General features: G+C 42.2%; 1 protein-coding gene across 1 annotated transcript in view; it reads right to left on the reverse strand.

Moving 5' to 3' along the window:
* The window catches only part of LOC112255725 (procathepsin L-like), a 28192-nt gene extending 11244 nt beyond the window's left edge, over positions 1 to 16948 (reverse strand). The window contains 2 exon segments of the mRNA XM_042326288.1: positions 8027 to 8224; positions 16799 to 16948. Of these exon segments, the coding sequence (XP_042182222.1) occupies positions 8027 to 8224; positions 16799 to 16948 (348 nt within the window).
* Positions 16949 to 26172: the final 9224 nt, after the last annotated feature.

A 26172-nucleotide genomic window follows, 5' to 3' on the forward strand; every position in this document is an offset into this window, starting at 1 on the left:
GTTAGTGATATTTGGCAGTTAAGTATAAAAGTATCTGGATTAGGCCATAAATGGTGTACCAGATAAGTGAGGCCCATTCATGTGTGTTCTGGACCTACAGTTCACCAGCACACACACACACACACTGGTTACGAATATGCGTTAGTGGTGTTGATACTGTGGGATTTATTTTGGATGGGGTCTTTTCAATTCAGTTTTAAATTGGGTATGCACTAGAATGGAAATGTGTGGAAGGTTGTGAAATAGGTTCTGAAGGACAGGGAAAGAAAAGGGAGAGGAAATATTTTAATGGTGTCGAATGCACTGAATCCTGACTTTCTGGTGAGGCCTGATCAATCTCACTATAAAAGATCTGAACAGGTGGGATTTAATTATAAAATTAATGAGAAACACCAGACTCTATTTAAAGTGTACCATTACTTAGAGATACTATTACAACTCTTTATAACTCCCTAAGTTGATTAGTTATTCAAATTGGTTTATTTTTTATTTAACATGTTTTTGTATCATGGGTTCCCTGGGTCATGGTCTTTGGGTAAATATACAAAGGTACTTTGTTCAGGCTGCATATAGAAGGGAAAATATATGTTAACTTCACTAGGGTAGGGAGCAGCATTCGGAATTTTGGATGAAAAGCATGCCCAAAGTAAACTGCCTACTACTCAGGCCCATTTGCTAGGATATGCATACAATTGGATAGAAAACACTCTAAAGTTTTTTTAAATAATGTCTGAGTATAACAGAACTGATATGGCAGGCGAAAACCTGAGAAAAATCCATCCAGGAAGTACCCCTATTTTGAAAGGCTGTTTTTCTATTGAAAGCCTATCCACCATACAAATACTTAGCACCCAGTTCACGATCTCTATGGCTTCCTCTACACGTGGCCAGTCTTTAGGCATCGTTTCAGGCTTTTACTCTGAAAAATGAGGGAGATACAGCACTTTCAATGAGAGGACAGTGGAAATTTCCAGACATGAGTCCAGCACGTGATCAGGAGCGTCTTTCTTGTTTCTCCTTTTCTATTGACGAAGCTTTTGTCCGGTTGAAATATTAATGATTATTTATTCAACCTTAGGATTGATTTTAAACATCGTTTGACATGTTTCTATTAACTTTTATGGTACTTTTTTGATTTTTCGTCTGTTGTGACCGTGCTTTGTTCCAATGGATTGCTGAACAAAACGCACCAACAAAACTGAGGTTTTTGGACATAAAGAGTGACATTATCGAACAAAATGAACATTTATTGTGTAACATGGAGTCTTCGGAGTGCAACCATATGAAGATCAAAGGTAAGTGATGCATTTCTCTATTTCTGACTTGCTACTCCTCTTCTTGGCTTGTTACTGTTTGTAATGATTTGTCTTCTGAGCGCTGTTCTCAGATAATCGCATGCTATGCTTTCGCCGTAAAGCCTTTTTGAAATCTGACAACGTGGTTGGATTATCAAGAAGTTTCTTTAAACCCATGTATAACACTTGTATGTTTCATTAATTTTTATAAAGACTATTTCTGTTTTTGAATTTGGCGCTCTGCAATTTCACTGGATGTTGGCCAGGTGGGAGGCTAGTGAGGTTAAAAAGGTATGACAGTTACTACAAATGGATTGTGATATACAGTTGAAGATGGAAGTTTACATACACTCTGGATTTGAGTCATTAAAACTCGTTATTCAACCACTCCACAAATTTATAGTTTTGGCAAGGCGGTTAGGACATCCACTTTGTGCATGACACAAGTCATTTTTCCAACAATTGTTTACAGACAGATTATTTCACTGTATCACAATTCCAGTGGGTCAGAAGTTTACATACACTAACTTGGCAGAAAAAAAAATTGTAGACCTCCACAAGTCTGGTTCATCCTTGGGAGCAATTTCCAAATGCCTGAAGGTACCACGTTCTATTGTACAAACAATAGTATGCAAGTATAAACACCATGTGTCCACGCAGCCATCATACCGCTCAGGAAGGGGACACGTTCTGTCTCCGAGAGATGAATGTACTTTGGTGCGAAAAGTGCAACTCATTCCCAGAACAACAGCAAAGGACCTTTGTGAAGATGCTGGAGGAAACAGGTACCAAAGTATCTATATCCACAGTAAAACTAGTCCTATATCGATATAACCTGAAAGGCCGCTCAGCAAGGAAGAAGCCACTGCTCCAAAACTGCCATAAAAAAAACAGGCTACGGTTTGCAACTGCATATGGGGAAAAAATATCATACTTTTTGGAGAAATGTCCTCTGGTCTGATGAAACAAAAATAGAACTGTTTGGCCATAATGACCATCATTATGTTTGGAGGAAAAAGGGGAGGCTTGCAAGCCGAAGAACACCATCCCAACCGTAAAGCACGGAGGTGGCAGCATCATGTTCTGGGGGTGCTTTGCTGCAGGAGGGACTGGTGCACTTCACAAAATAGAGGGCATCATGAGGCAGGAAATGTATATGGATATATTGAAGCAACATCTCAAGACATCAGTCAGGAAGTTAAAGCTTGGTCGCAAATGGGTCTTCCAAATGGACAATGACCCCCAGCATACTTCCAAACTTGTGGAAAAAATGACAAAGTCAAGGTATTGGAGTGGCCATCACAAAGCTCTGACCCTCAATCCTATAGAAAATGTGTGTGCAGAACTGAGAAAGCGTGTGCGAGCAAGGAGGCCTACAAACCTGACTCAATTACACCAGCTCTGTCAGGAGGAATGGGCCAAAATTCACCCAACTTATTGTGGGAAGGTTGTGGAAGGCTACCCGAAACATTTGACCCAAGTTAAACAATTGAAAGGCAATGCTACCAAATACTAATTGACTATGTAAACTTCCGACTTCAACTGTATGTATTGCTGATATTCATTTTTTGTTTTTGTTTCGATACATATTTTACCAAATTGGGATACTGGAGTGTGGGATTTCTGCGAGGGGTTAGGGTGCTAACTTCATGATCTGGTAACTCTTCCAAGAGGTCGCCAGTAGAATAAGGGAGTATGGATTAATTTTGAAAATGGTTTTAGCAGTAACAGTATATTGCTATGCTTTTTGACATTTGTCGTAGAGATAACGTTATCAAGAAAAGGTTCATGTAATAATTTGTCATATTGTCAATGCTTGTCTGGATTTCCTGAAACATAAATTAATTGAACTAAACTGTTGTTCTGATCTGTGAAAGAAAGAGACAAAGGCGTGCAATGCGACAGTGACTTTTAACACTTCTATCTGAGTCTGAGCCATAAACCGGGGTGCGGGCAGCAGGAGTGCTGAGAACTGCTCAGGTGACAGACTATTGTACGTGGGAGAAATGGATGTATCTATTTGGATATTGGAATCGGGACATTAGCTAGGGCCATTGGGAAGATGAACTGTAAACAATATCTGAAAAAGACACGCTAGAATGATAAGTGCTGGGAAAAGGACAGGGGGGTCTACACATTGTGAACAATTTAGACTAAGGATGCATTGAGATACTGGTCTTTCATTCGTGACAGGAAAACAGGGACAAAGTGGGGCTGTAAATGAGAATTACTGACAATAAAAAGGTTTTGTTTATAAATTTATGTGCTAACAGGGATGATGTGTGCTGAATTTAGAAGCTGGAATTGAGGACTGTCATTCTAAATTTGGGTTGGATAATTGATAAAAATGTTGTAGATATGATTTGGATACAGCAAGACAGAGTTACTACAGAACGGCGAGGGGTGGGGGCTGGATGATAGCTTTGGTCAACCATAAAAAAATTGTTCTTTTGTTTTACCATGTCATCAGAATTATGTTTGTTGCATCAACGGGTGATGTGAAGTTATTAAACATGAACTTTTTTCTCTTTTCTTTTCAAATCAATATGTTTTTAGGTTTCGTGGAACATAAGAGTGATAATTTTTTCCAGAGGAGGGACTGATGTATATTGACTAATTGATTTGAGAATGTTTTAGTATGTGCAAATGTATATTTAGCAGGAGGCGAGGCGAGGGCTGTTAAGTGGGGTGGAACGTGACTGCAGTGGAGATCTGTGGGGGCTCATAAATTAAGTTTGTGGTGATAGAGGAGTATCATTCCCAGAAACTAGGTATATTGTTACAGGAGATAGCTATCCTCCCTCTCCTATGAGCTAACTGTTGTCACGTTCTGACCTTTATTTCCTTTGTTTTGTATTTATTTAGTATGGTCAGGGCGTGAGTTGGGTGGGCAGTCTGTTTGTTTTTCTAGGTTTTGGGTATTTCTATGTTTCGGCCTAGTATGGTTCTCAATCAGAGGCAGGTGTCATTAGATGTCTCTGATTGAGAATCATACTTAGGTAGGCTGGGTTTCACTGTGTGTTTGTGGGTGATTGTTCCTGTCTGTGTTTGCACCAGATAACCTAAAAACAGTCCTTTCGCACATTTATTGTTTTGTAAGTTATTTCATGTCTAGTTCCTTTATTAAAGAACATGAATAACCACCACGCTGCATTTTGGTCTGCTTCTCCTTCACCACAGGAAAACCCTTACAGAATCACCCACCACAACAGGACCAAGCGGCGTGGTAACGGGCAACAGCAACAGCGGCGCAAAGAGGAATGGACATGGGATGATGTATTGGACGGCAAGGGTTGCTACACCTGGGAGGAGATCCTGGGAAAGGATCGCCTTCCATGGGAACAGGTGGAGGCAGCTAGGAGAGCAGAGGCAGCCGGAGAGAGGAGCCGGCGATATGAGGGAACACGGCTGGCAAGGAAGCCCGAGAGGCAGCCCCAAAAATGTCTTGGGGAGGGGCACACAGGAAGTGTGGCGTAGTCAGGTAGGAGACCTGCGCCAACTTCCTGTGCTTACCGGGGGCGAGAGAGACCGGGCAGGCACCGTGTTATGCTGTGGAGCGCACGGTGTCCCCAGTGCGGGTGCATAGCCCGGTGCGGTACATACCAGCTCCGCGTATCGGCCGGGCTAGAGTGAGCATTGAGCCAAGTGCCATGAAGCCGGCTCTACGCATCTGGTCCCCAGTGGTCCCCACTGGTCCCCTTGGGCTGGCTTACATGGTACCAGCCTTGCGCACGGTGTCCCCGGTTCGTCTGCATAGCCCAATGCGGGCTATTCCACCTCGCCGCACTGGCAGGGCGACCGGGAGCATTCAACCGGGTAAGGTTGGGCAGGCTCGGTGCTCAAGAGCTCCAGTGCGCCTGCACGGTCCGGTCTATCCTGTACCACCTCCACGCACCAGCCCTCCGGTGGCAGCCCTCCGCACCAGGCTGTCTCTCCGTCTCACCCCTACAGGTGATCCCGCCTCTCCAGCGCTGCCGGAGCCTTCCTCCTCTCCAGCACAGCCGGAGTCTCCCGCCTGTTCGGGCGCTACCAGAGCTCCCGCCCCTCAGTCCAGAGGCGCAAGAGCCACCCGTCTGCCCAGCGCCGCCTGAGCCACCCGTCTGCCCAGCGCCGCCTGAGCCACCCGTCTGCCCAGCGCCGCCTGAGCCACCCGTCTGCCCAGCGCCGCCTGAGCCACCCGTCTGCCCAGCGCCGCCTGAGCCACCCGTCTGCCCAGCGCCGCCTGAGCCACCCGTCTGCCCAGCGCCGCCTGAGCCACCCGTCTGCCCAGCGCCGCCTGAGTCATCCGTCTGCCCAGCGCCGCCAGTCAGCCCAGCGCCGCCAGTCTGCAAGGAGCCGCCAGTGCCGCCAGTCTGCAAGGAGCCGCCAGTGCCGCCAGTCAGCCAGGGGCCGCCAGTCAGCCAGGGGCCGCCAGTGCCGCCAGTGCCCCTCAGCCCAGAGGCGCCGGCTGCACCTCTGTCCCGAGCGGCTGCACCTCTGTCCCGAGCGGCTGCACCTCTGTCCCGAGCGGCTGCACCTCTGTCCCGAGCGGCTGCACCTCTGTCCCGAGCGGCTGCACCTCTGTCCCGAGCGGCTGCACCTCTGTCCCGAGCGGCTGCACCTCTGTCCAGTGGGGTCATTGAGAGGGGTTGCCATGGTTAGAGAGCCAATGAGGCGGACTAAGACAATGGTGAAGTGGGGTCCGCGTCCCGCGCCAGAGCCGCCACCGCGGACAGACGCCCACCCAGACCCTCCCGTATAGGTCAAGGTTTTGCGGCCGGAGTCCGCACCTTTGGAGGGGAGTACTGTCACGTTCTGACCTTTATTTCCTTTGTTTTGTATTTATTTAGTATGGTCAGGGCGTGAGTTGGGTGGGCAGTCTATGTTTGTTTTTCTATGTTTTGGGGCATTTCTATGTTTCGGCCTAGTATGGTTCTCAGAGGCAGGTGTCATTAGTTGTCTCTGATTGAGAATCATACTTAGGTAGACTGGGTTTCACTGTGTGTTTGTTCCTGTCTCTGTGTTTGCACCAGATAGGACTGTTTAGGTTTTCGCACATTTATTGTTTTGTTAGTTATTTCATGTCTAGTTCCTTTATTAAAGAACATGAATAACCACCATGCTGCATTTGTCCGCTTCTCCTTCACCACAGGAAAACCCTTACAACTGTGCACAATACAGGGATTAGTATGAGTTAAATTGAACATTACACATACCCAGATCATGGTGAGAGTAGAAGAGATAGTGGTGGAATCTCAGACATTATGGTAAACCTTCAAGAACCCTGTGACTCAGAGTATTGTTAGGTTGGATATTCTTCCAACTCATTACTCTCTCTCAATTTCTAACAGCCGCGAACACTTGACAGATTACATACAGTTGTTATTCTCACGGCAGTCGCTGTAGGGACCGTAATTGAAAGATTCTATAGTCATGGGCCATGTTAGTAGTAGCAGGGGTTACTTTAGTAGCATTGTTGGGATATCAGAATGAATGATCTTGCCATAACAGGAGAGTCTAGGTTGTCAGGAAATGACCCATGTGTTGCAGTGTGTATATCCTCAAGTGAAAGCAGAGATAACCAAGGGCACGGGCTGAATTCTGGGGATTGAGTGTACATCAAGATGCACCAGGCAGGGGTGTTGGGACAGCGTTGGTTTGGTTCACACACAGTACTCCTTACAGCACCTGCAGCGGTAAAGATCGTCATGTCTCTCCTCGGTGGGTGCAAAGTTCTCACGTGAAGTGAGGTCCAGCTGCATAATGGGTGAGCTTGAAGACACCATGACAGAGGAAGTGGAGAGAAAGAGAGACTAGATTCTACTGTAAGACATGCCGATGGGTTGGGTCTGGGAGCTATTTTATACATCATAGTTGGATTGGGGTTAGCTGGTTTATTGGTTAATGAATCATATGAAAGAGGATGTTGGGGTAATTGTACTCTAAACAACATGTTGAAGGCATTGATGTGAAAGCATATACAGTGAAGAGCACAGTGCTGAGTTACCTCGAGAGGATGTAGAGTTGTGGCAATGGAGGAGATGGGGAACAAAGTGAAAATGACATGACTTGGGAACACTTCTCGGAACCTGGGGCCGAAAGGGGAAGACTGGGCAAAAGCATGAGGAGGCTTTTTAGGGCTTTCATTGTAGCTGGGACCCTTTGGATTGCAAACAGAGGAAGATCTTCAAAGGTAAGTGATTTATTTTATCGCTATTTCTGACTTTCGTGACACCTCTGCTTGGTTGGAAAATGTTTGTAATGCTTATGTACGCGGGATGCTGTCCTCAGATAATCACATGGTGTGCTTTCGCCGTAAAGCCTTTTTGAAATCTGACAAAGCGGCTGGATTAACAAGAAGTTAAGCTTTTAAACGATGTAAGACACTTGTATTTTCATGAATGTTTAATATTACGAATTTTGAATTTCGCGCTCTGCAATTTCACAGGATGAAAGCCCAAAGAGGTAGTACGTTAAAGTATTTTGACTTCAAATATATGTACCTTGGCATAGTTTTAGGGCCACAGCCCACAATTCTTTGAAAACAGCCGAATACAAAAATTGACATTTACAGACTGGAGATATAAGATACACCACCCAAACACACACATTGTTGTTTCGCTCTCACCACATGATACAAAGATAAAAGAGTGGAACAGGCTGAACAATTACTCTACATCTAAGTAGAGCAGAGTCTATACTGTAGTTAACTCACTCTCTTAAAACCCCTTCCAACCCTCTCCCTCCCTTACCGTGCTGAAAGCCCAGCAGGAGCCACAATCCTTCTGATCCTTGATGGAGGTGACATAGCCCTTGTCACTCCAGTCCATGGTGGTAGGCAGATCATTGTCCCCAAGCATGGGTAAGACGGTAGAGCCGCCACAGGGCTTGGAGGCATTGAAGGAGCCCAGGCAGCGCTGGGAGATGATGCGTCTGTACTCCTCATTTTCCTGTGATAGCACAACAATAGACATGCACTGAGTGTAGAAAAAGTTAGGTAATACCTACTCTTTCCATGAAATAGACTGTCCAGGTGAATCCAGGTGAATGCTATGATCCCTTATTGATGTCACTTGTTTAATCCACTTCAGTGTGAATGAAGGGGAGGAGACAGATTGAAGAAGGATTTTTGAGCCTTAAGACAATTGAGACATGGATTGTGTATGTGTGCCATTCAGGGTGTGAATGGGCAAGACAAAAAGTGCCTTTGAACGGGGTATGGTAGTAGGTGCCAGGCACACCGGTTTGTGTCTTGAACTACAACACTATTTGGTTTTCCCACAGTCAACAGTTTCTCCTGTGTATCAAGAATGGTCCACCACCCAAAAGACATCCAGCCACCTTGACACAACTGTAGACAGCTTGTGAGTCAATATGGGCCAGCAGGGAGTGAAGAGGCGACTCTCACAGTGAAGAGGCAACTCCGGGATGCTGGCCTTCTAGGCAGAGTTGCAAAGAAAAAGCCATATCTCAGGCTGGCCAATTAAAATTAAAGATTAAGATGGGCAAAAGAACACAGACACTGGACAGAAGAACTCTGCCAAGAAGGCTAGCATCTGGTGTTTTGCAGGTACTATTTAATGAGGCTGCCAGTTGAGGACTCGTGAGGCGTCTGTTTCTCAAACTAGACACTTGTCCTCTTGCTCAGTTGTGCACCGGGGCCTCCCACTCTTTCGATTCTGGTTAGGGCCAGTGTGCGCTGTTCTGTGAAGGGAGTAGTACACAGCATTGTATGAGATCTTCAGTTTCTTGGAAATTTCTCGCATGGAATAACCTTAATTTCTCAGAACAAGAAAAGACTGATGAGTTTCAGAAGAAAGTTCTTTATTTCTGGTATTTTGAGCCTGTAATCAAACCCACAATGCTGATGCTCCAGATACTCAACTATTCTAAAGTTCAGTTTTATTGCTTCTCTAAATCAGAACAATGGTTGTCAGCTGTGCTAACATAATTGCAAAAGGGTTTTCTAATGGTCAATTAGCCTTTTAAAATTATAAACTTGGATTAGCTAACACAACGTGCCATTGGAACACAAGAGTGATGTTTGCTGATAATGAGCCTCTGTACACCTATGTAGATATTCCATTAAAAATCAACCGTTTACAGCTACAATAGTCATTTACCACATTAACAATGTATTTATGTTATTTTAATGGACCAAAAATGAGCTTTTCTTTCAAAAACAAGGACATTTCTAAGTGACCCCGAACTTTTGAACGCTAGTGTAAGTGTGTGCTGTAGCGTTAAGATTTCCCTTCACTGGAAGTAAGGGGCCTAACCCGAACCATTATTCCTCATCCACCAAACTTTACAGTTAGCACTATGCATTCAGACAGGTAGGGTTCTCCTGACATCCGTCAAACCCATTTTCGTCCGTCGGACTGCCAGATGGGTGATGGTGAAGCGTGAATCATTACTTCTGAGAATACGTTTTCACTGCTCTAGTCCAATAGAAGTGAGCTTTACACCACTCCAGCAGACAATTGTCATTTCGCATGGTGAACTTAGGCTTGTGTGTGGCTGCACGGCCATGGAAAACGATTTCATGAAGCTCCCGAAGAACTGTTTTTGTGCTGACGTTGCTTCCAGAGGCAGTTTGGAACTTGGTAGTGTGTGTTGCAACTGAGAAAATAAGATGTTTTCGCGCTTCATCACTCGGTGGTCCCGTTCTGTGAGCTTGTGTGGCCTATCACTTTGCAGCTGAGCAGTTGTTGCTCCTAGGTCTTTCTACTTCACATTAACAGCATTACAGTTGACCAGGGCAGCTCTAGCAGGACAGAAATTTGATGAACTGACTTGTTGAAAAGGTGATATCCTATGACGGTGCCACATTGAAAGTCACTGAGCTCTACAGTAAGGCCATTCTACTGCCAATGTTTGTTTATTAGTGGATTTGGCTATTTCAGCCACACCCATTCCTGACAGGTGTGTAAAATTGAGCACACAACCATGCAATCTCCATAGACAAACATTGATGATGTGGCTGGTGACACTTTGATTCTTGAAAGTCCAATATTTCAAAAACTTGATTGCTGACATGCAAATCCTTTTAGCACTGTATCAACAGTGGACTAATGGAAGAAATACCAGAATATTGTTTGAGTGGATTTTCCCTTTACATTTTTTGGGGGGGGATTTGGATAATATGATGAATCATAATTAATCAAAGCAAATTCTGCAATTAACTTAATTAAAGGTTTGAATTGTTCGATAGACCTAATTGTTATTTATAATCAATGGAAACAATTATTTCAGAAAGACTAAATGTATTTCCTTTGGTTTTGGGGGAATCTATCATTCTGTTGGTCCAAAGTCATAAAGACACAAATAGAAGCACGCGAGCATTCTACCAATTTTTACTAAATTAATACAACAGGTAAATTCATAAGATTACCGGAAAGGGGCCCTGGGATTGTTTATTTTAGACTGTGTCGATTTCCACTTAATGAAACACGCTATTATCTGATTCGTCTTGAGTAGGATTCTTGCTTCCAGGACTGATGGAAGTCCAATAGAGTATGTACAGTTGAAGTCGGAAGTAAATATATTTAAACTCCGTTTTTCACAATTCCTGACATTTAATCAGAGTAAAAATTCCCTGTCTTAGTTCAGTTAGGATCACCAATTAATTTTAAGAATGTGAAATGTCAGAATAATAGTAGAGAGAATGATTTATTTCAGCTTTTATTTCTTTCATCACATTCCCAGTGGGTCAGAAGTTTACATATACTCAATTAGTATTTGGTAGCATTGCCTTTTAAATTGTTTAACTTGGGTGAATTTTGGCCCATTCCTCCTGACAGAGCTGGTGTAACTGAGTCAGGTTTGTAGGCCTCCTTGCTCGCACACACTTTATCAGTTCTGCCCACACATTTTCTATAGGATTGAGGTCAGAGCTTTGTGAATGCCACTCCAATACCTTGACTTTGTTGTCCTTAAGCCATTATACCACAACTTTGGAAGTACGCTTGGGGTCATTGTCCATTTGGAAGACCCATTTGCGACCAAGCTTTAACTTCCTGACTGATGTCTTGAGATGTTGCTTCAATATATCCACATAATTTTCCCTCTTCATGATGCCATCTATTTTTTTTTTCATGATGCCATCTCTATAGACTATAGACAGGTCTATTTTTCTATTTCTTGAATCAAGTTATGGGTACAATTCTTTTCTGGGTAGTGATTCTAATTTGATTAGTTATTTAAAAATGTATACCAATTTTAACCAGTGGTGTTGTTTTTACACATTAGTGAATTATGTCCAAATGGGTGAATCACCTGTTTTTTCTAGGTTTTTGGATTGATGTATTGAGTGATGTATTAAAGAGTGTATTGTTGCATTGTTTGTTCTGTTTTGTTAAGATAAATCTCACCAGATTGGGTCTGCTGGATGATCTGGATAATTTCCTGATCCTATGACTCTGCGATGAGGTTGACAGTGTGATAAGCGGATTTGAAAATGTGTTTCAGAGTGTGATGTCATTTTTTTTCTTTGACATGTGCTTCAGAGATTTGCATTAAGAATATTGGTAGTAGTAATCATTTGTCATACAGTAGATCATTCGTTTGGATTTCTTGAATGCTTTTCTGGATTTCCTGAATCAGAGATGCACGGAACTGAATTACTGTTCTGATCTGTCCTTTTTCAAAGTTATGGTGGAGATGGTATCTAGATGCATAGAAGGGAATTCGACCAAACAGGGTGTCGATCTCAAAAACCCCTCTAACCGGCTGAAGAAATGGCGTTCACTACGGCCCTGTCCTGCACCACTTCTATCGAGAGACCTGAGTCTGAGCCAGCAACCGGTGTACAGGTTCCAGTTGAAGTCATCAACTGCCTTTTCTCTCGGGAGTGCCAAAGAAGTACATGTGGAGTGAGCATGGAGAGAGATCTGTTCCAAAAACGTCTCTCATATTGCTGGTATACTGGTTGGCAAATGGACAAGACATACAGTGCCTTGCAAAAGTATTCATCACCTTGGCATTTTTCCTATCTTGTTGCATTACAACCTGTAATTTAAATAGACTTTTATTTCGATTTCATATAATGGACATACACAAAATAGTCCAAATTGGTGAAGTGAAATGAAAAAATTACTTGTTTCAGAAAATAAATTTATAACAGAAAAGTGGTGCGTGCAAATGTATTCACCCCCTTTGCTATGAAGCCCCTAAATAAGATCTGGTGCAACCAATTACCTTCAGAAGTCACATAATTAGTTAAATAAAGTCCACCTGTGTGCAATCTACGTGTCACATGATCTGTCACATGATCTCAGTACATATACACCTGTTCTGAAAGGCCCCAGAGTCTGCAACACCACTAAGCATGGGACGCCACCAAGCAAGCGGCACCATGAAGACCAAGGAGCTCTCCAAACAGGTCAGGGACAAAGTTGTGGATAAGGACAGATCAGGGTTAGGTTATAAAAAAAATATCTGAAACTTTGAACATCCCACAGAGCACCATTAAATCCATTATTAAAAAATGTAAAGAATATGGCACCAAAACAAACCTGGCAAGAGAGGGCCGCCCACCAAAACTCATAGACAAGGCAAGAAGGGCATTAATCAGAGAGGCAACAAAGAGACCAAAGATAACCCTGAAGGAGCTGCAAAGCTCCACAGCGGAGATTGGAGTATCTGTCCATGGGCAAAGGGGGTGAATACATATATGGAGTATCTGTTCATAGCAAAGAGGGTGAATACATATGCACGCACCACTTTTCTGTTTTTGAAAATGATTTTTTGGAGTATTTTGTGTATGTCAATTGTATGAGATAAAAATAAAAATCCATTTAAGTTACAGGTTGTAATGCAACAAAATAGGAAAAATGCCAAGGTGATGAATACTTTTGCAAAGCACTGTAGTAATTTGCATTTGTGAAAAGGTTAGGTTACTCGGTCCACCACTCAAGGGTGGGGGTCGACCAGCCTCCTTATTGCAATAATTAATCAATATTAAATAAAGATGATTGTTTGAAGAAATGACCACGTCACTCTCAGTACTAAATTTCCATGACAGTGTCCATATAGCCAGAGAGGAAGAGGCGAACGAGAGACCCAACCTGGCCAAAAATCTGCCTTCTCCAGCAGGTGGTGGTGTTAGTTTCTTTTGCTCACCAATCGAGGAGTTTCAAATTTAGCCCCTCAAATGGAATGGTTTATTTGCCCTTATACGGTTTACTAATAAATTATGTTAGTGACATAAGTAATATGTTACCAAAAGTGACATATCTAATATGTCAGCTTCAGTGAAACCTAATATGTCAGCATTAGTGACATATCTACAATGATTAAATGTCACTATTTTTGACATAACTTCTCCAATGGTGAATTTCTGCATGGCCATTTTAGGTCAATGGTTGTCATGAGGGGAGTGGACGTGGGTGTGCTTGCAAGTCACAAGACTTACCTGTCAAAACAAAAGCCCCAGACAAAATATAGTAAAAATGTAAATGAAACGTAAGCCAAACACTGTGATCAGAATGGCAATGTACGTACTCATTAAAACATTTATTTATTTATTTCCAGTCTGATCTATTTTGGTAGGAAGGTAAGGTACAGTGCATTCGGAAAGTATTCAGACCCCTGGACTTTTTCCACATTTTGTTATTGTATGTCGCAGCCTAATTCTAAAATGTATACAATAAATGTTTTTCTTCATCAATCTACCCGCATTAACCCGTAATGACAAAGCGAAAACAGGTTGAGAAATTTGTGCATATTTATAACAAATAAAAAACGTATTTACTTAAGCATTCAAACCCTTTGCTATGAGACTTGAAATTGAGTTCAGGTGCATCCTGTTTGCATTGATCATCCGTGAGATGTTTCTACAACTTGATTGGAGTCCACCTATGGTAAATTCAATTGATTGGACATGATTTGGAAAGGAACACACCTGTATACAGTATATAAGGTCCCCACAGCTGACAGTGCTTGTCAGAGCAAAAACCAAGCCATTAGGTCAAATTAATTGTCTGTAGAGCTCAGAGAAAGGATTGTGTCCAGGCACCGATCTGGGGAAGGGTACCAAAACATTTCTGCAGCATTGAAGGTCCCTAAGAACACTGTGGCCGCCATCATTCTTAAATGGAAGAAGTTTTGAACCACCAAGACTCTTCCTTGAGCTTGCTGCTGAGCCAAACTGAGCAATCGGGATGTTGACTCTGAAAGAGCTCTAGAGTTCCTCTGTGGAGATGGGAGAACCTTCCAGAAAGACAACCATCTCTGCAGCACTCAAACAATCAGGCTTTTATGGTAGTGGCCAGACGGAAGCCTCTCCTCAGTAAAAGGCACATGACAGCCCTCTTGGAGTTTTCCAAAAGGCACCTAAAGACACTCAGACCATTATCTGGTCTGATGAAACCAAGATTGAACTTTTTGGCCTGAATGCCAAACACCATGTCTGGAGGAAACATCCCTACGGTGAAGCCAACATCATTCCGTGGGGATATTTTTCTTTTCAGTGGCAGGGACTGGGAGACAAGTCAGGGTCGAGGGAAAGATGACCGTAACAAAGTACAGAGAGATCTTTGATGAAATCCTGCTCCAGAGTACTCAGGACCTCAGACTGGAGTGACAGTTGACATTCCAAAAGGACAATGACCCTAAGCACACAGCCAAGACCACGCAGGAGTGGCTTCGGAACAAGTCTCTGAATGTTCTTGAGTGGCCCAGCCAGGGACCGGACTTGAACCCGATCTAACATCTCTGGAGAGACCTGAAAATTGCTGTGCAGTGACGTTCCCCATCGCGAACCTAACAGATCTTGAGAGGATCTGTAGAGAAGAATGGGAGAAACTCCCCAAATACTGGTGTGCCAAGATTGTACCGCCATACCCAAGAAGACGCAATGTTGTAATTGCTGCCAAAGTTGCTTCAACAAAGTACTGAGTAAAGGGTCTGACTACTTATGTAAAAGTGATTTTTTTCAGGTTTTTTAAAATATTTTTTATCAATTTGCAAAAAAAAGTAAAACATGTTCTTGCTTTGTCATTATGGGGTATTGTGTGTCGATTGATGAGTGGAAAAAACTATTGAATCCATTTTAAGATAAGGCTGTAACGTAACAAAATGTGGAAAAAGTCAAGGGGTCTGAATACTTTCCGAATGCACTGTATATGTATGTGTGTTTTACTGTGTTTTGCTGATATTTATTTTCAAATAATGTATACTGTAGTTATCAAAATGAGCCCAGAGCTTGTGGGGGAGGTGTACTGTCACCTAAGCCACATAGTGACTTTCTGAATGAGATGGTGAGAGACAGACGGGCCACCACAGTCTTACAGTAAAGCCGCCACACACACACACACACACTAACAGTGGTGAAAAAAGTACCCAGTTGTCAAACTTAGGAAAAAGTAAAGATACCTTAATAGAAAATGACTCAAGTAAAAGTGAAAGTCACCCAGTAAAATACCACCTCACTTAACGTCTAAAGAATTTATTTTTAAATATACTTAAGTATCAAAAGTAAATGCTGAATTATACTTAAGTATCCAAAGTAAAAGTTTAAATAATTGCAAATTCCTTTTATTAACACAATGCATTTGTGTTTAGTGAGTCCGCCAGATCAGAGGCAGTAGGGATGACCACGTGTTCTCTTGATAAGTGTGTGAATTGGACCTTTTCCTGTCCTGCTAAAGATAAAAAATGTAACAAGTACTTTTGGGTGTCAGGAAAAATGTATGGAGTAAAAAGTACATTATTTTCTATAGGAACGTAGTGAAGTAAAAGATGTCAGAAATATAGAAGTAGTACTTAAATATTTTACACCACTGCACACACTCACGCATGCACGCACAAGGCAAGCAGGCAAGCACACAAACACGTTCACAGCAGTCTGCTACTAAACCACTGAACACCTGTGCTATGTGAGTTGTGTGGGTGTTGGTGCATAAAGATATCAACCTATGCTGCATTTACAGCTGAAGTCAGGTGACAAGTCTGCAGGGGTACGAGGTAATTGAGGTAGCTATGTACATATAAGCAGGGGTAAAGTGACCAGACAACGGATAGATAATAGACTGAGCTGTAGCAGCGTATGTGGAGCAGTAGCAGCAACTTGTGAGTGTATGTGTGTATGAGTGTGCCTCTGACACCGCCTGGTATAGAAGTCATGGATGGCAGGGAGCACGGCCCCAGCGCCATGTAGTCGGGTACTGTGCAGTTGCCGTACCAAGAGGTGATGAAGCCAGTTAAGCAGCTCTCAATAGTGCAACTGTAGAACTTTTTGAGGATCTGAGGGCCCATGCCAAAACTTTTCAGCCTCCTGAGGGGGAAGAGGTATTGTTGTGCCCTCTTTACAACTGTGTGGGTGTGTGTGAACCATGTTAGTTCCTGATGTGGACACTAAGGAACTTGAAGCTCTAGACCTGCTCCACTACAGCCTTATCGATATGGATAGGGCGTGCTCGTCCCTCTATTTCCTGTAGTCTACAATCAGCTCCTTTGTCTTGCTGACGTTGAGGGAGAGGTTGTCGTCCTGCCAGGTCACTGATCTCCTCCCTATAGGCTACTTCATTGTCGTCGTTGATCAGTCCTACCACCGTAGTGTCATCAGCCAACTTGATGATGGTGTTGGAGTCGTGCAAACCCACGCAGACGTGGGTGAACAGGGAATATAGGAGGAAACTAAGCACACACCCCTGAGGGGCATCTGTGTTCATGGTCAGCGTGGCAGATGAGTTGTTGCCTACTGTCACCGCCTGGGGGGCGACACGTCAGGAAGTCCAGGATCCACTTGCGGAGGGAGGTGTTCAGTCCCAGGGTTGTTAGCTTAGCGATGAGCTTAGAGGGCACTATGGTGTTAAACGCTGAGCTGTAGTCAATGAACAGCATTCTCATATAGGTGTTCCTTTTTTCCAGGTAGGACAGTGTGGAGTGCAATTGAAATTGTGTCATCTGTGGATCTGTTCAGGCGGTATGCGAATGCAGATGATGGTGTTGATGAGACATGATCAGCCTTTCAAAACAGAGCATGACAACAAATGAGTGCATGCTGCAGCACAGGAGACGTTTGGATTTTAATATTTGACTAGGTAAGTCAATAAGAACAAATTCTTATTTACAACGACAGCCTACCCCAGCCAATCCTGGACAACGCTGGGTCAATTTTGTGCTGCCCTATGGGACTCCCAATCACGGCCAAATGTGATGTAGCCTGGATTCAAACCAGGGACTGCAGTGACAACTCTTGCATTGAGATGCTGTGCCTTAGACCACAACTGAAGTATCTAATCATAAATGAATTTGGAAAAAAACAAACAGTTATTCATTTTTGAACACAGCAGCCGTTGATCATCAGGTAGGCCTATATGCACTTGTAAAAAAATATATATTTGGGAAACTATTTTATTCCATGATATTGTTGTTACAAGAATTAATTTGTGTTGACTGTGATTTGGGCATGGGAATATAACAGTATCTGCTAGACTAAGTTAACAAACTATGCATGTAATGCTCACCGCATGATTCCCTTAATAAGTGAATTCAAAGGCACTGTAGAATGACTATAGCCTAATATGTCATTTTTTTCTTTCATTATTATTTATTTTATACAGCCTAAATGCAAAATGTATAGGGATGTTGTAGAAGTGCTGTTGTTGATGTGTTGTTGCTGATCACCTCTGCCAGCCTGTAGCGTGTCACAAATGCTTCACAATTGTTTTCTTTAATGGCAGGCTACAGCTGTAACCTCATAAACATCTTGGGATTTTAAATTGCATATTCAACAACTTACAAAAAAAAGAAAGCTGAATTTGGGAATTCATTTTAGGAATAAGGCTGTTTTTTTTAAGCCAGAAGGAGGCTAGTATCAGCTGTATTTATGGGGGGCAGGTAGCCTAGTGGTTAGAGCGTTGGACTTGTAACCGAAAGGTTGTAAGATCAAATCCCTGAGCTTACAACGAGGCATTTCTCTCTTAACTGACCTGCCTAGTTAAATAAAGGTAAAATTATAAATGAATGCTTATGGTGATATTTTATATATGAATGCTTCCGCTCAGTGTTTGAGATAAATTGACACCCTTTACCAATGGAGAATTTATTTTAAACTATTATAATCAGGTCCATTCAATTTCTTTCTCAATCTTAAACTAACAAGGGGTAGGCCTATGCTTTTAGCCATTTTTTAACAAAAGCTACAATACCCTCACATATACCCTCAATTCGAGCCCTGGTTTTAACTTAACACACCAAGCCCTTCATGGACACTGAGATATTTAAGGAGTGCATAGTCACTGAAGGGATTGGCTGACAAAATCTATGGATAGTAGACTTTAATTTAGTCTGTCAAACAAGTAGACCTAAATTTTATTTCTTGAATAGGAAGAAAGTCTCCAACACAAAGCCCTCTTGTTGTTAGTAGCCTAAAGACAAATTAAAATGAACACTGTTTTAGCACCCATACACTGTCCATCTCCGCAGCTGCCTCTTCATAGTAATGTAGTAATAATAATACTCTAACATGGCTTATTGTGAGGTCAAAAACTCTGATAAATAGCTCCATTATGGACAAAGAAACATACTGTTTTCATTCAAATCAATTACAGCAGTAGCTTACCTCAGGTCCTCATCTTCATGCTCTCCCTCTCAAACTGAACAGGGCATCAGTAGGCCTAGTTTGGAAGAAGCCTTTGACTCACCTCCTGTGCCACCGTACAAGCACGGCCGTTTGTTAGGCACCACAAAGGGGTTTACATCAGCAAGAGTAGGGCAGGCCAAGGCTCATGATTGGTGTAGTGTCATGCCTTGGTCTTAGTATTTTGTGTTTTCTTTAATTATTTGTTCAGGCCAGGGTGTGACATGGGTTTATTGTGTTGTCGTATTGGGGTTTTTGTAGGCATTGGGATTGTGGCTGATTAGGGGTGTGTCTAGCATAGGCTTGGCTGCCTGAGGCGGTTCTCAATCAGAGTCAGGTGATTCTCGTTGTCTCTGATTGGGAACCATATTTAGGTAGCCTGGGTTTTACTGTGTATTTTGTGGGTGATTGTTCCTGTCTTAGTGTTTTGTATTTCACCAGATAGGTTGTTTCGGGTTTTGTAGTTTCTGTATGTATAGGTTTTCCTTCATTAAAATATATCATGAATCATCATCACGCTGCATTTTGGTCTGATCCTTGTTCTACCTCTTCGTCAGATGAGGAGATAGGCTACATGTAACGGCTCTCTTCTATCTATTGCAGTGTAGCATAGTTTACATGCACCATCCCAGCATGGCAAAAGCTCGGGAAGGAAGTACATTTTCTAAGAAATATAATTTTGCCCTGTGCTTCTCCGAGCATGCTCTTCGTATAGCCGTGACCTATAGCCTATAGTATAAACTGGGTGTTTCGAGCCCTGAATACTGATTGGCTGACAGCCATGGAATATCAGTCTCTATAACACGGGTATGACAAAATATTTATTTTTACTGCTCTAATTGCATTGGCAATCAGTTAATGATGGCAATAAGGCACATTTTGTTTATTTATGTTGGTATATGGCCAATAGCTAAGATTGAGGAGAGGCCACTGGATTTTAGCAAGCTGACGTTAGCATTGCTAGCTATTTTTGACTAACTTGGCTAGCTAATGACAACATTGCCATTTATCTCAAGTAAATTTGACGACCTGATAATGCTGGCAGAGTTGTTTCCTACTAAATATTTGACTACTTTCGCAATGTCATCGTATTTCCAGGCACTATAGTGTAATTTAGACGAAACAGAAGTTAGCCTTTGTCCGGGATGACTGGGTTTTTCACCACTTTAGGGCACCACTATAGCGCCGCCGGTAGAGGGCGGCTTGAGAGCGTTCATAACAATTACACGACGCGACCGAGTGACAGAGGTGCAACCTATGAATAGATAGCTTGATTGAGACCACACTAGGCACACTTGATTTTGAGGGCCCAGCAGAGAATCAGGGATGAAGATGCATCATTGGATACATATTGATATATAATAGCCAACTAATTCTCAAACCCTGAGTAAAATGACATTTAATCAGTTACAAATTACATGACCCTCCCCTAGACAACAAAAATATATATACTAAACTCTCCCCCTGGCAGAAATTGAAAAAGCATTACCCTCCCCCATTTTCCTCCAGGTAACAATTGTGTACATTTTGACCGCTCCCTTACTTTCACCTTCATCACGATTATTTATAATTTACTTCCCATTCTGCTTTTTAATTGAGACCGGTTTGATAATATTTTATTATTATTAAGTTGTGATATTGGTTATATAATAGTGTTCAATGTGATTTTATGGCAAAGTAATTTTCCTTCACAGGAAGTCAGCTGATTTTACTTTATTGGTTAAATTAATTTCAACATTTCTAGAATGTTAGTGGCCAACTTTCCTTCTTGTCATAGAATACCAGGTTATTTATCTTGAATTGCATCCAGGTGACATTTCTTGAACAGCAACGAATTGATGTGCATTTGCTGGCCCAAAGCATGTCAGTCACATTATATCACAGTACTTTAGACTTAGGGTTGGGGCGTAACTGATTGCATTTAATCAGTCTCTTTGTTAAAATCAGCTGGTGCGCGATCTCTAATGTTAAGGAAGTCGAGCTTCACCTGTGGGGGGTATTTCTGTCTGCAATGAAGCCCTTTTGTGGGGAAAACTCATTCTGATCGGCTGGGCCTGTTCTTCCCAGTGGGTCGGCCTTGCTCCCAAGTGGGTGGGTGGGCCTATGCCCGCCCAGGCCCAACCATGACTGCGCCCTTGCCCAGTCATATGAAATCCACAGATTAGGGCCTAATGAATTCATTTTAATTGATTGATTTCCTTATATGAACTGTAACTCAGCAAAATCTTACAAATTGTTGCATGTTACGTTTATATTTTTGTTCAGTAAGTATACACTGGCGTTCAAAAGTTTGGGGTCACTTAGAAATGTTGTTTTTTGAAAGAAAAGCACATTTTTTGTCCATTTTAAATAACATCAAGTTGATCAGAAAATACCAGTCTCAACGTCAACAGTTGAAGTGGCGGCTCTGGGATTCTGGCCTATTTTTATTGGCCAGTCTGAGATATGGCTTTTTCTTTGCAACTCTGCCTACAAGGCCAGCATCCCGGAGTCGCCTCTTCACTGTTGACGTTGAGACTGGTGTTTTGCGGGTACCATTTAATGAAGCTGCCAGTTGAGGACTTGTAAGGCGTCTGTTTCTCAAACTAGACACTTTAATGTACTTGTCCTCTTGCTCAGTTGTGCACCGGGGCCTCCCACTCCTATTTCTATTCTGGTTAGAGACTGTTTGCTCTGTTCTGTGAAGGGAGTAGCACACAGCCTCGTACATGATCTTCAGTTTCTTGGCAGTTTCTCACATGGAATAGCCTTCATTTCTCAGAACAAGAATAGACTGACGAGTTTCAGAAGAAAGTTCTTTGTTTCTGGCCATTTTGAGCCTGTAATTAAACCTACAAATACTGATGCTCCAGATACTCAACTAATCTAAAGAAGGCCAGTTGTATTGCTTCTTTAAGCAGGACAACAGTTTTCAGCTGTGCTAACATAATTGCAAAATGGTTTTCTAATGATCGATTAGCCTTTTAAAATTATAAACTTGGATTAGCTAACACAACGTGCCATTGGAACACAGGACTGATGATTGCTGATAATGAGCCTCTGTACGCCTACGTAGATATTCCAGAAAAACAGTTTCCAACTACAATAGTCATTTACAAAATTAACAATGTCTACACTGTATTTCTGATCAATTTGATGTTATTTAATCGACAAAAAAAATGTGATTTTCTTTCAAAAACAAGTAAATGTCTAAGTGGCCCCAAACTTTTGAACGGTAGTGTATGTTGATAAAGGAATATACGTGGTGGCCATTCTAAACTCAAATTGCTCTCCATTTATTTAATATAATATATGCCATTTAGCAAAAGCTTTTATTCAAAGCGATTTACACTCATGGGTGCATAAATATTTTACGAATTGGTGGTCCAGGGATTGAACCAACTTTCCTGGTGTTGCAAGCAACAATTTTTCTTGTCTCGCTTAGGGCAGCATATAGGCCTGGACCGGGCCATTCTCTACCAACTGAGCTGCAGAGAACCAGTTCCTGTATTGACATAAAAGTACATGACCTATTGTTATGTACAAGTACACTGAACAAAAAACAACCACAACATGTGAAGTGTTGATCCTTTGAAATAAAAGATTCCGTAAATGTTACATACGCACACCAAGCTTGTTTCTTTAAAATGTTGTGCACATATTGTATGTGTTTACATCCCTCTTAGTGAGCATTTCTCCTTTACCAAGATAATCCATCCACCTCACAGGCATTGTATATCAATAAGCTAATTAAACAGCATGATAATAACACAGGTGCACCTTGTGCTGGGGACTATAAAAGGACACACTAAATTGGGGAGTTTTGTCACACAATGCCAACACACCACAATGCCACAGATGTCTCAAGTATACAATTGGCATGCTGACTGCAGGAATGTCCACCAGAGCTGTTGCCAGAGAATTGAATGCTAATTTCTCTATCATAATGCTAGTCTATCATAAGGCCAGCACACATAATGGCAAATTCTCTGAAATGACTTATGTCTAACTGACCTCACAACCCCATACCACATGTATGGCGTCATGTGGGAGATTAGTTTGCTGAGTGCCCCATGCTGGCGGTGGGGTTATGGTATGGGCAGGTATAAGCTACGGACAACAAACACAATTGCATTTTATCTATGGCAATTTGAATGCACAGAAATACCGTGACGAGATCCTGAGGCCCATTGTCATGCCATTTGGCGGCAGGTAGCCTTGTGGTTAGAGCGTTGGACTTGTAAATGAAAGGTTGCAAGATCGAATCCCCGAGCTGACAGGAAAAAAACATGTTGTTCTGCCCCTGAAAAAGGCAGTTAACCCACTGTTCCTAGGCTGTAGATAAAGGTTAAAAAAAAAAATATATATATATATATATAAAAAATTCATCCTCTGCCATCACATGTTTCAGCATGATAATGCATGGCCCCATGTTGCAAGGATCTGTGCACAATACCTGGAAGCTGAAAATGTCCCAGTTCTTCCATGGCCTGAATGCTCAACATACATGTCACCCATTGAGCATGTTTGGATTGCTCTGGATCGATGTGTATGACAGCATGTTCCAGTTCCCGCTAATATCCAGAAACTTCACACAGCCTTTGAAGAGGAGTAGGACAACATGCCACAATTAACAGCCTTATCAACTTTATGCGAAGGAAATTGTTGCGCTGCATGAGGCAAATAAATGGTCACACCAGATACTGACTGGTTTTCTGATCCACTCCCCTACTTGTTTTTTTTAGGTATCTGTGACCAACAGATGCATATCTATATTCCCTGTCATGTGAAATCCATAGATTAAGGCCTAATGAATGTATTTCAATTGACTGATTTTCTTATGTGAACTGTAACTCAGTAAAATCTTTGAAATTGTTGCATGTTGCATTTATATATATTTTGTTCAGTATACTTTACTCACACTGGCAGATGGCATTTTGTTTATCTGGAGTGGTAATGAGAACTCTCCACCAGAAGGCAACACTGTCCACACTTACTGCAAGGTAGTGGTTTGCATTGACACCTCTGCCTCAACACATGCAAAACAATTGTTTTTGGAAAAACTACAAGGGAAGTGAAGTGAGAAGTTCACTACCAGGCTAATGTAATATAATTCCCATGCAATGACCAATTAAAATGAGAACATACACTGAGTATACCAAACATTAGGAACACCCTCAATTCTTCGAGGCATGCTGGCCCATGTTCACGCCAATACTTCCCACAATTGTATCAAGTTGACTGGATGTCTTATGGTTGGTGGCCCATTCTTGATACACATGTGAAACTGTTTAGAGTGAAAAATCAAATCAAATCAAAGTTTATTTGTCACGTGCGCCAAATACAACAGGTGTTGTATTACAGTGAAATGCTTACTTACAGGCTCTAACCAATAGTGCAAAAAAAGGTGTGTGTGTGTGTGTAGGTAAGTAAAGAAATAAAACAACAGTAAAAAGACATTTGAAAATAAGTGTAGCAAGGCTATATACAGGAACCGGTTAGTCATGCTTATTGAGGTAGTATGTACAGTGGGGCAAAAAAGTATTTAGTCAGCCACCAATTGTGCAAGTTCTCCCACTTAAAAAGATGAAAGAGGCCTGTAATTTTCATCATAGGTACACTTCAACTATGACAGACAAAATGAGAAAAAAATCCAGAAAATCACATTGTAGGATTTTTTATTTATATATTTGCAAATTATGGTGGAAAATAAGTATTTGGTCAATAACAAAAGTTTATCTCAATACTTTGTTATATACCCTTTGTTGGCAATGACAGAGGTCAAACGTTTTCTGTAAGTCTTCACAAGGTTTTCACACACTGTTGCTGGTATTTTGGCCCATTCCTCCATGCAGATCTCCTCTAGAGCAGTGATGTTTTGGGGCTGTTGCTGGGCAACACGGACTTTCAACTCCCTCCAAAGATTTTCTATGGGGTTGAGATCTGGAGACTGGCTAGGCGACTCCAGGACCTTGAAATGCTTCTCACGAAGCCACTCCTTCGTTGCCCGGGTGGTGTGTTTGGGATCATTGTCATGCTGAAAGACCCAGCCACGTTTCATCTTCAATGCCCTTGCTGATGGAAGGAGGTTTTCACTCAAAATCTCACGATACATGGCCCCATTCATTCTTTCCTTTACATAGATCAGTTGTCCTGGTCCCTTTGCAGAAAAACAGCCCCAAAGCATGGTGTTTCCACCCCCATGCTTAACAGTAGGTATGGTGTTCTTTGGATGCAACTCAGAATTCAAAGAGTTATATTTTGGTTTCATCTGACCATATGACATTCTCCCAATCTTCTTCTGGATCATCCAAATGCTCTCTAGCAAACTTCAGACGGGCCTGGACATGTACTGGCTTAAGCAGGGGGACACGTCTGGCACTGCAGGATTTGAGTCCCTGGCGGCGTAGTGTGTTACTGATGGTAGGCTTTGTTGCTTTAGTCCCAGCTCTCTGCAGGTCATTCACTAGGTCCCCCCGTGTGGTTCTGTGATTTTTGCTCATGGTTCTTGTGATCATTTTGACCACATGGGGTGAGATCTTGCGTGGAGCCCCAGATTGAGGGAGATTATCAGTGGTCTTGTATGTCTTCCATTTCCTAATAATTGCTCCCACAGTTGATTTCTTCAAACCAAGCTGCTTACCTATTGCACATTCAGTCTTCCCAGCCTGGTGCAGGTCTACAATTTTGTTTCTGGTGTCCTTTGACAGCTCTTTGGTCTTGGCCATAGTGGAGTTTGGAGTGTGACTGTTTGAGGTTGTGGACAGGTGTCTTTTATACTGATAACAAGTTCAAACAGGTGCCATTAATACATGTAACGAGTGGAGGACAAGGGAGGCTCTTAAAGAAGAAGTTACAGGTCTGTGAGAGCCAGAGATCTTGCTTGTTTGTAGGTGACCAAAAACCTATTTTCCACCATAATTTGCAAATAAATTCATTAAAAATCCTACAATGTGATTTTCTGGATTTTTTAAATTTAATTTTGTCTGTCATAGTTGAAGTGTACCTATGATGAAAATTACAGGCCTCTCTCATCTTTTTAAGTGGGAGAACTTGCACAATTGGTGGCTGACTAAATACTTTTTTGCCCCACTGTACATGTAGGTATGGTTAAAACCCAGCAGCGTTGCAGTTCTTGACACAAACCAGTGTGCCTGGTATTTCAATGTTTTGTTTAGCCCATTCTCCCTCTGGCACACATACCCAATCCATGCATCAATTGTCTCAAGACTTAAAAATCATTCTTTAACTCTCTAGAATCTAAGCCCTGTCTAAGCCGGAGGAGGGAGAAGGGTTCTAAAGCAAACATTTTGGAATTGTTTTAAGATGGTC

The sequence above is a fragment of the Oncorhynchus tshawytscha genome, linkage group LG08 (genome assembly GCF_018296145.1).
Source record: "Oncorhynchus tshawytscha isolate Ot180627B linkage group LG08, Otsh_v2.0, whole genome shotgun sequence".
NCBI classification, from domain to species: Eukaryota; Metazoa; Chordata; class Actinopteri; order Salmoniformes; family Salmonidae; genus Oncorhynchus; species Oncorhynchus tshawytscha.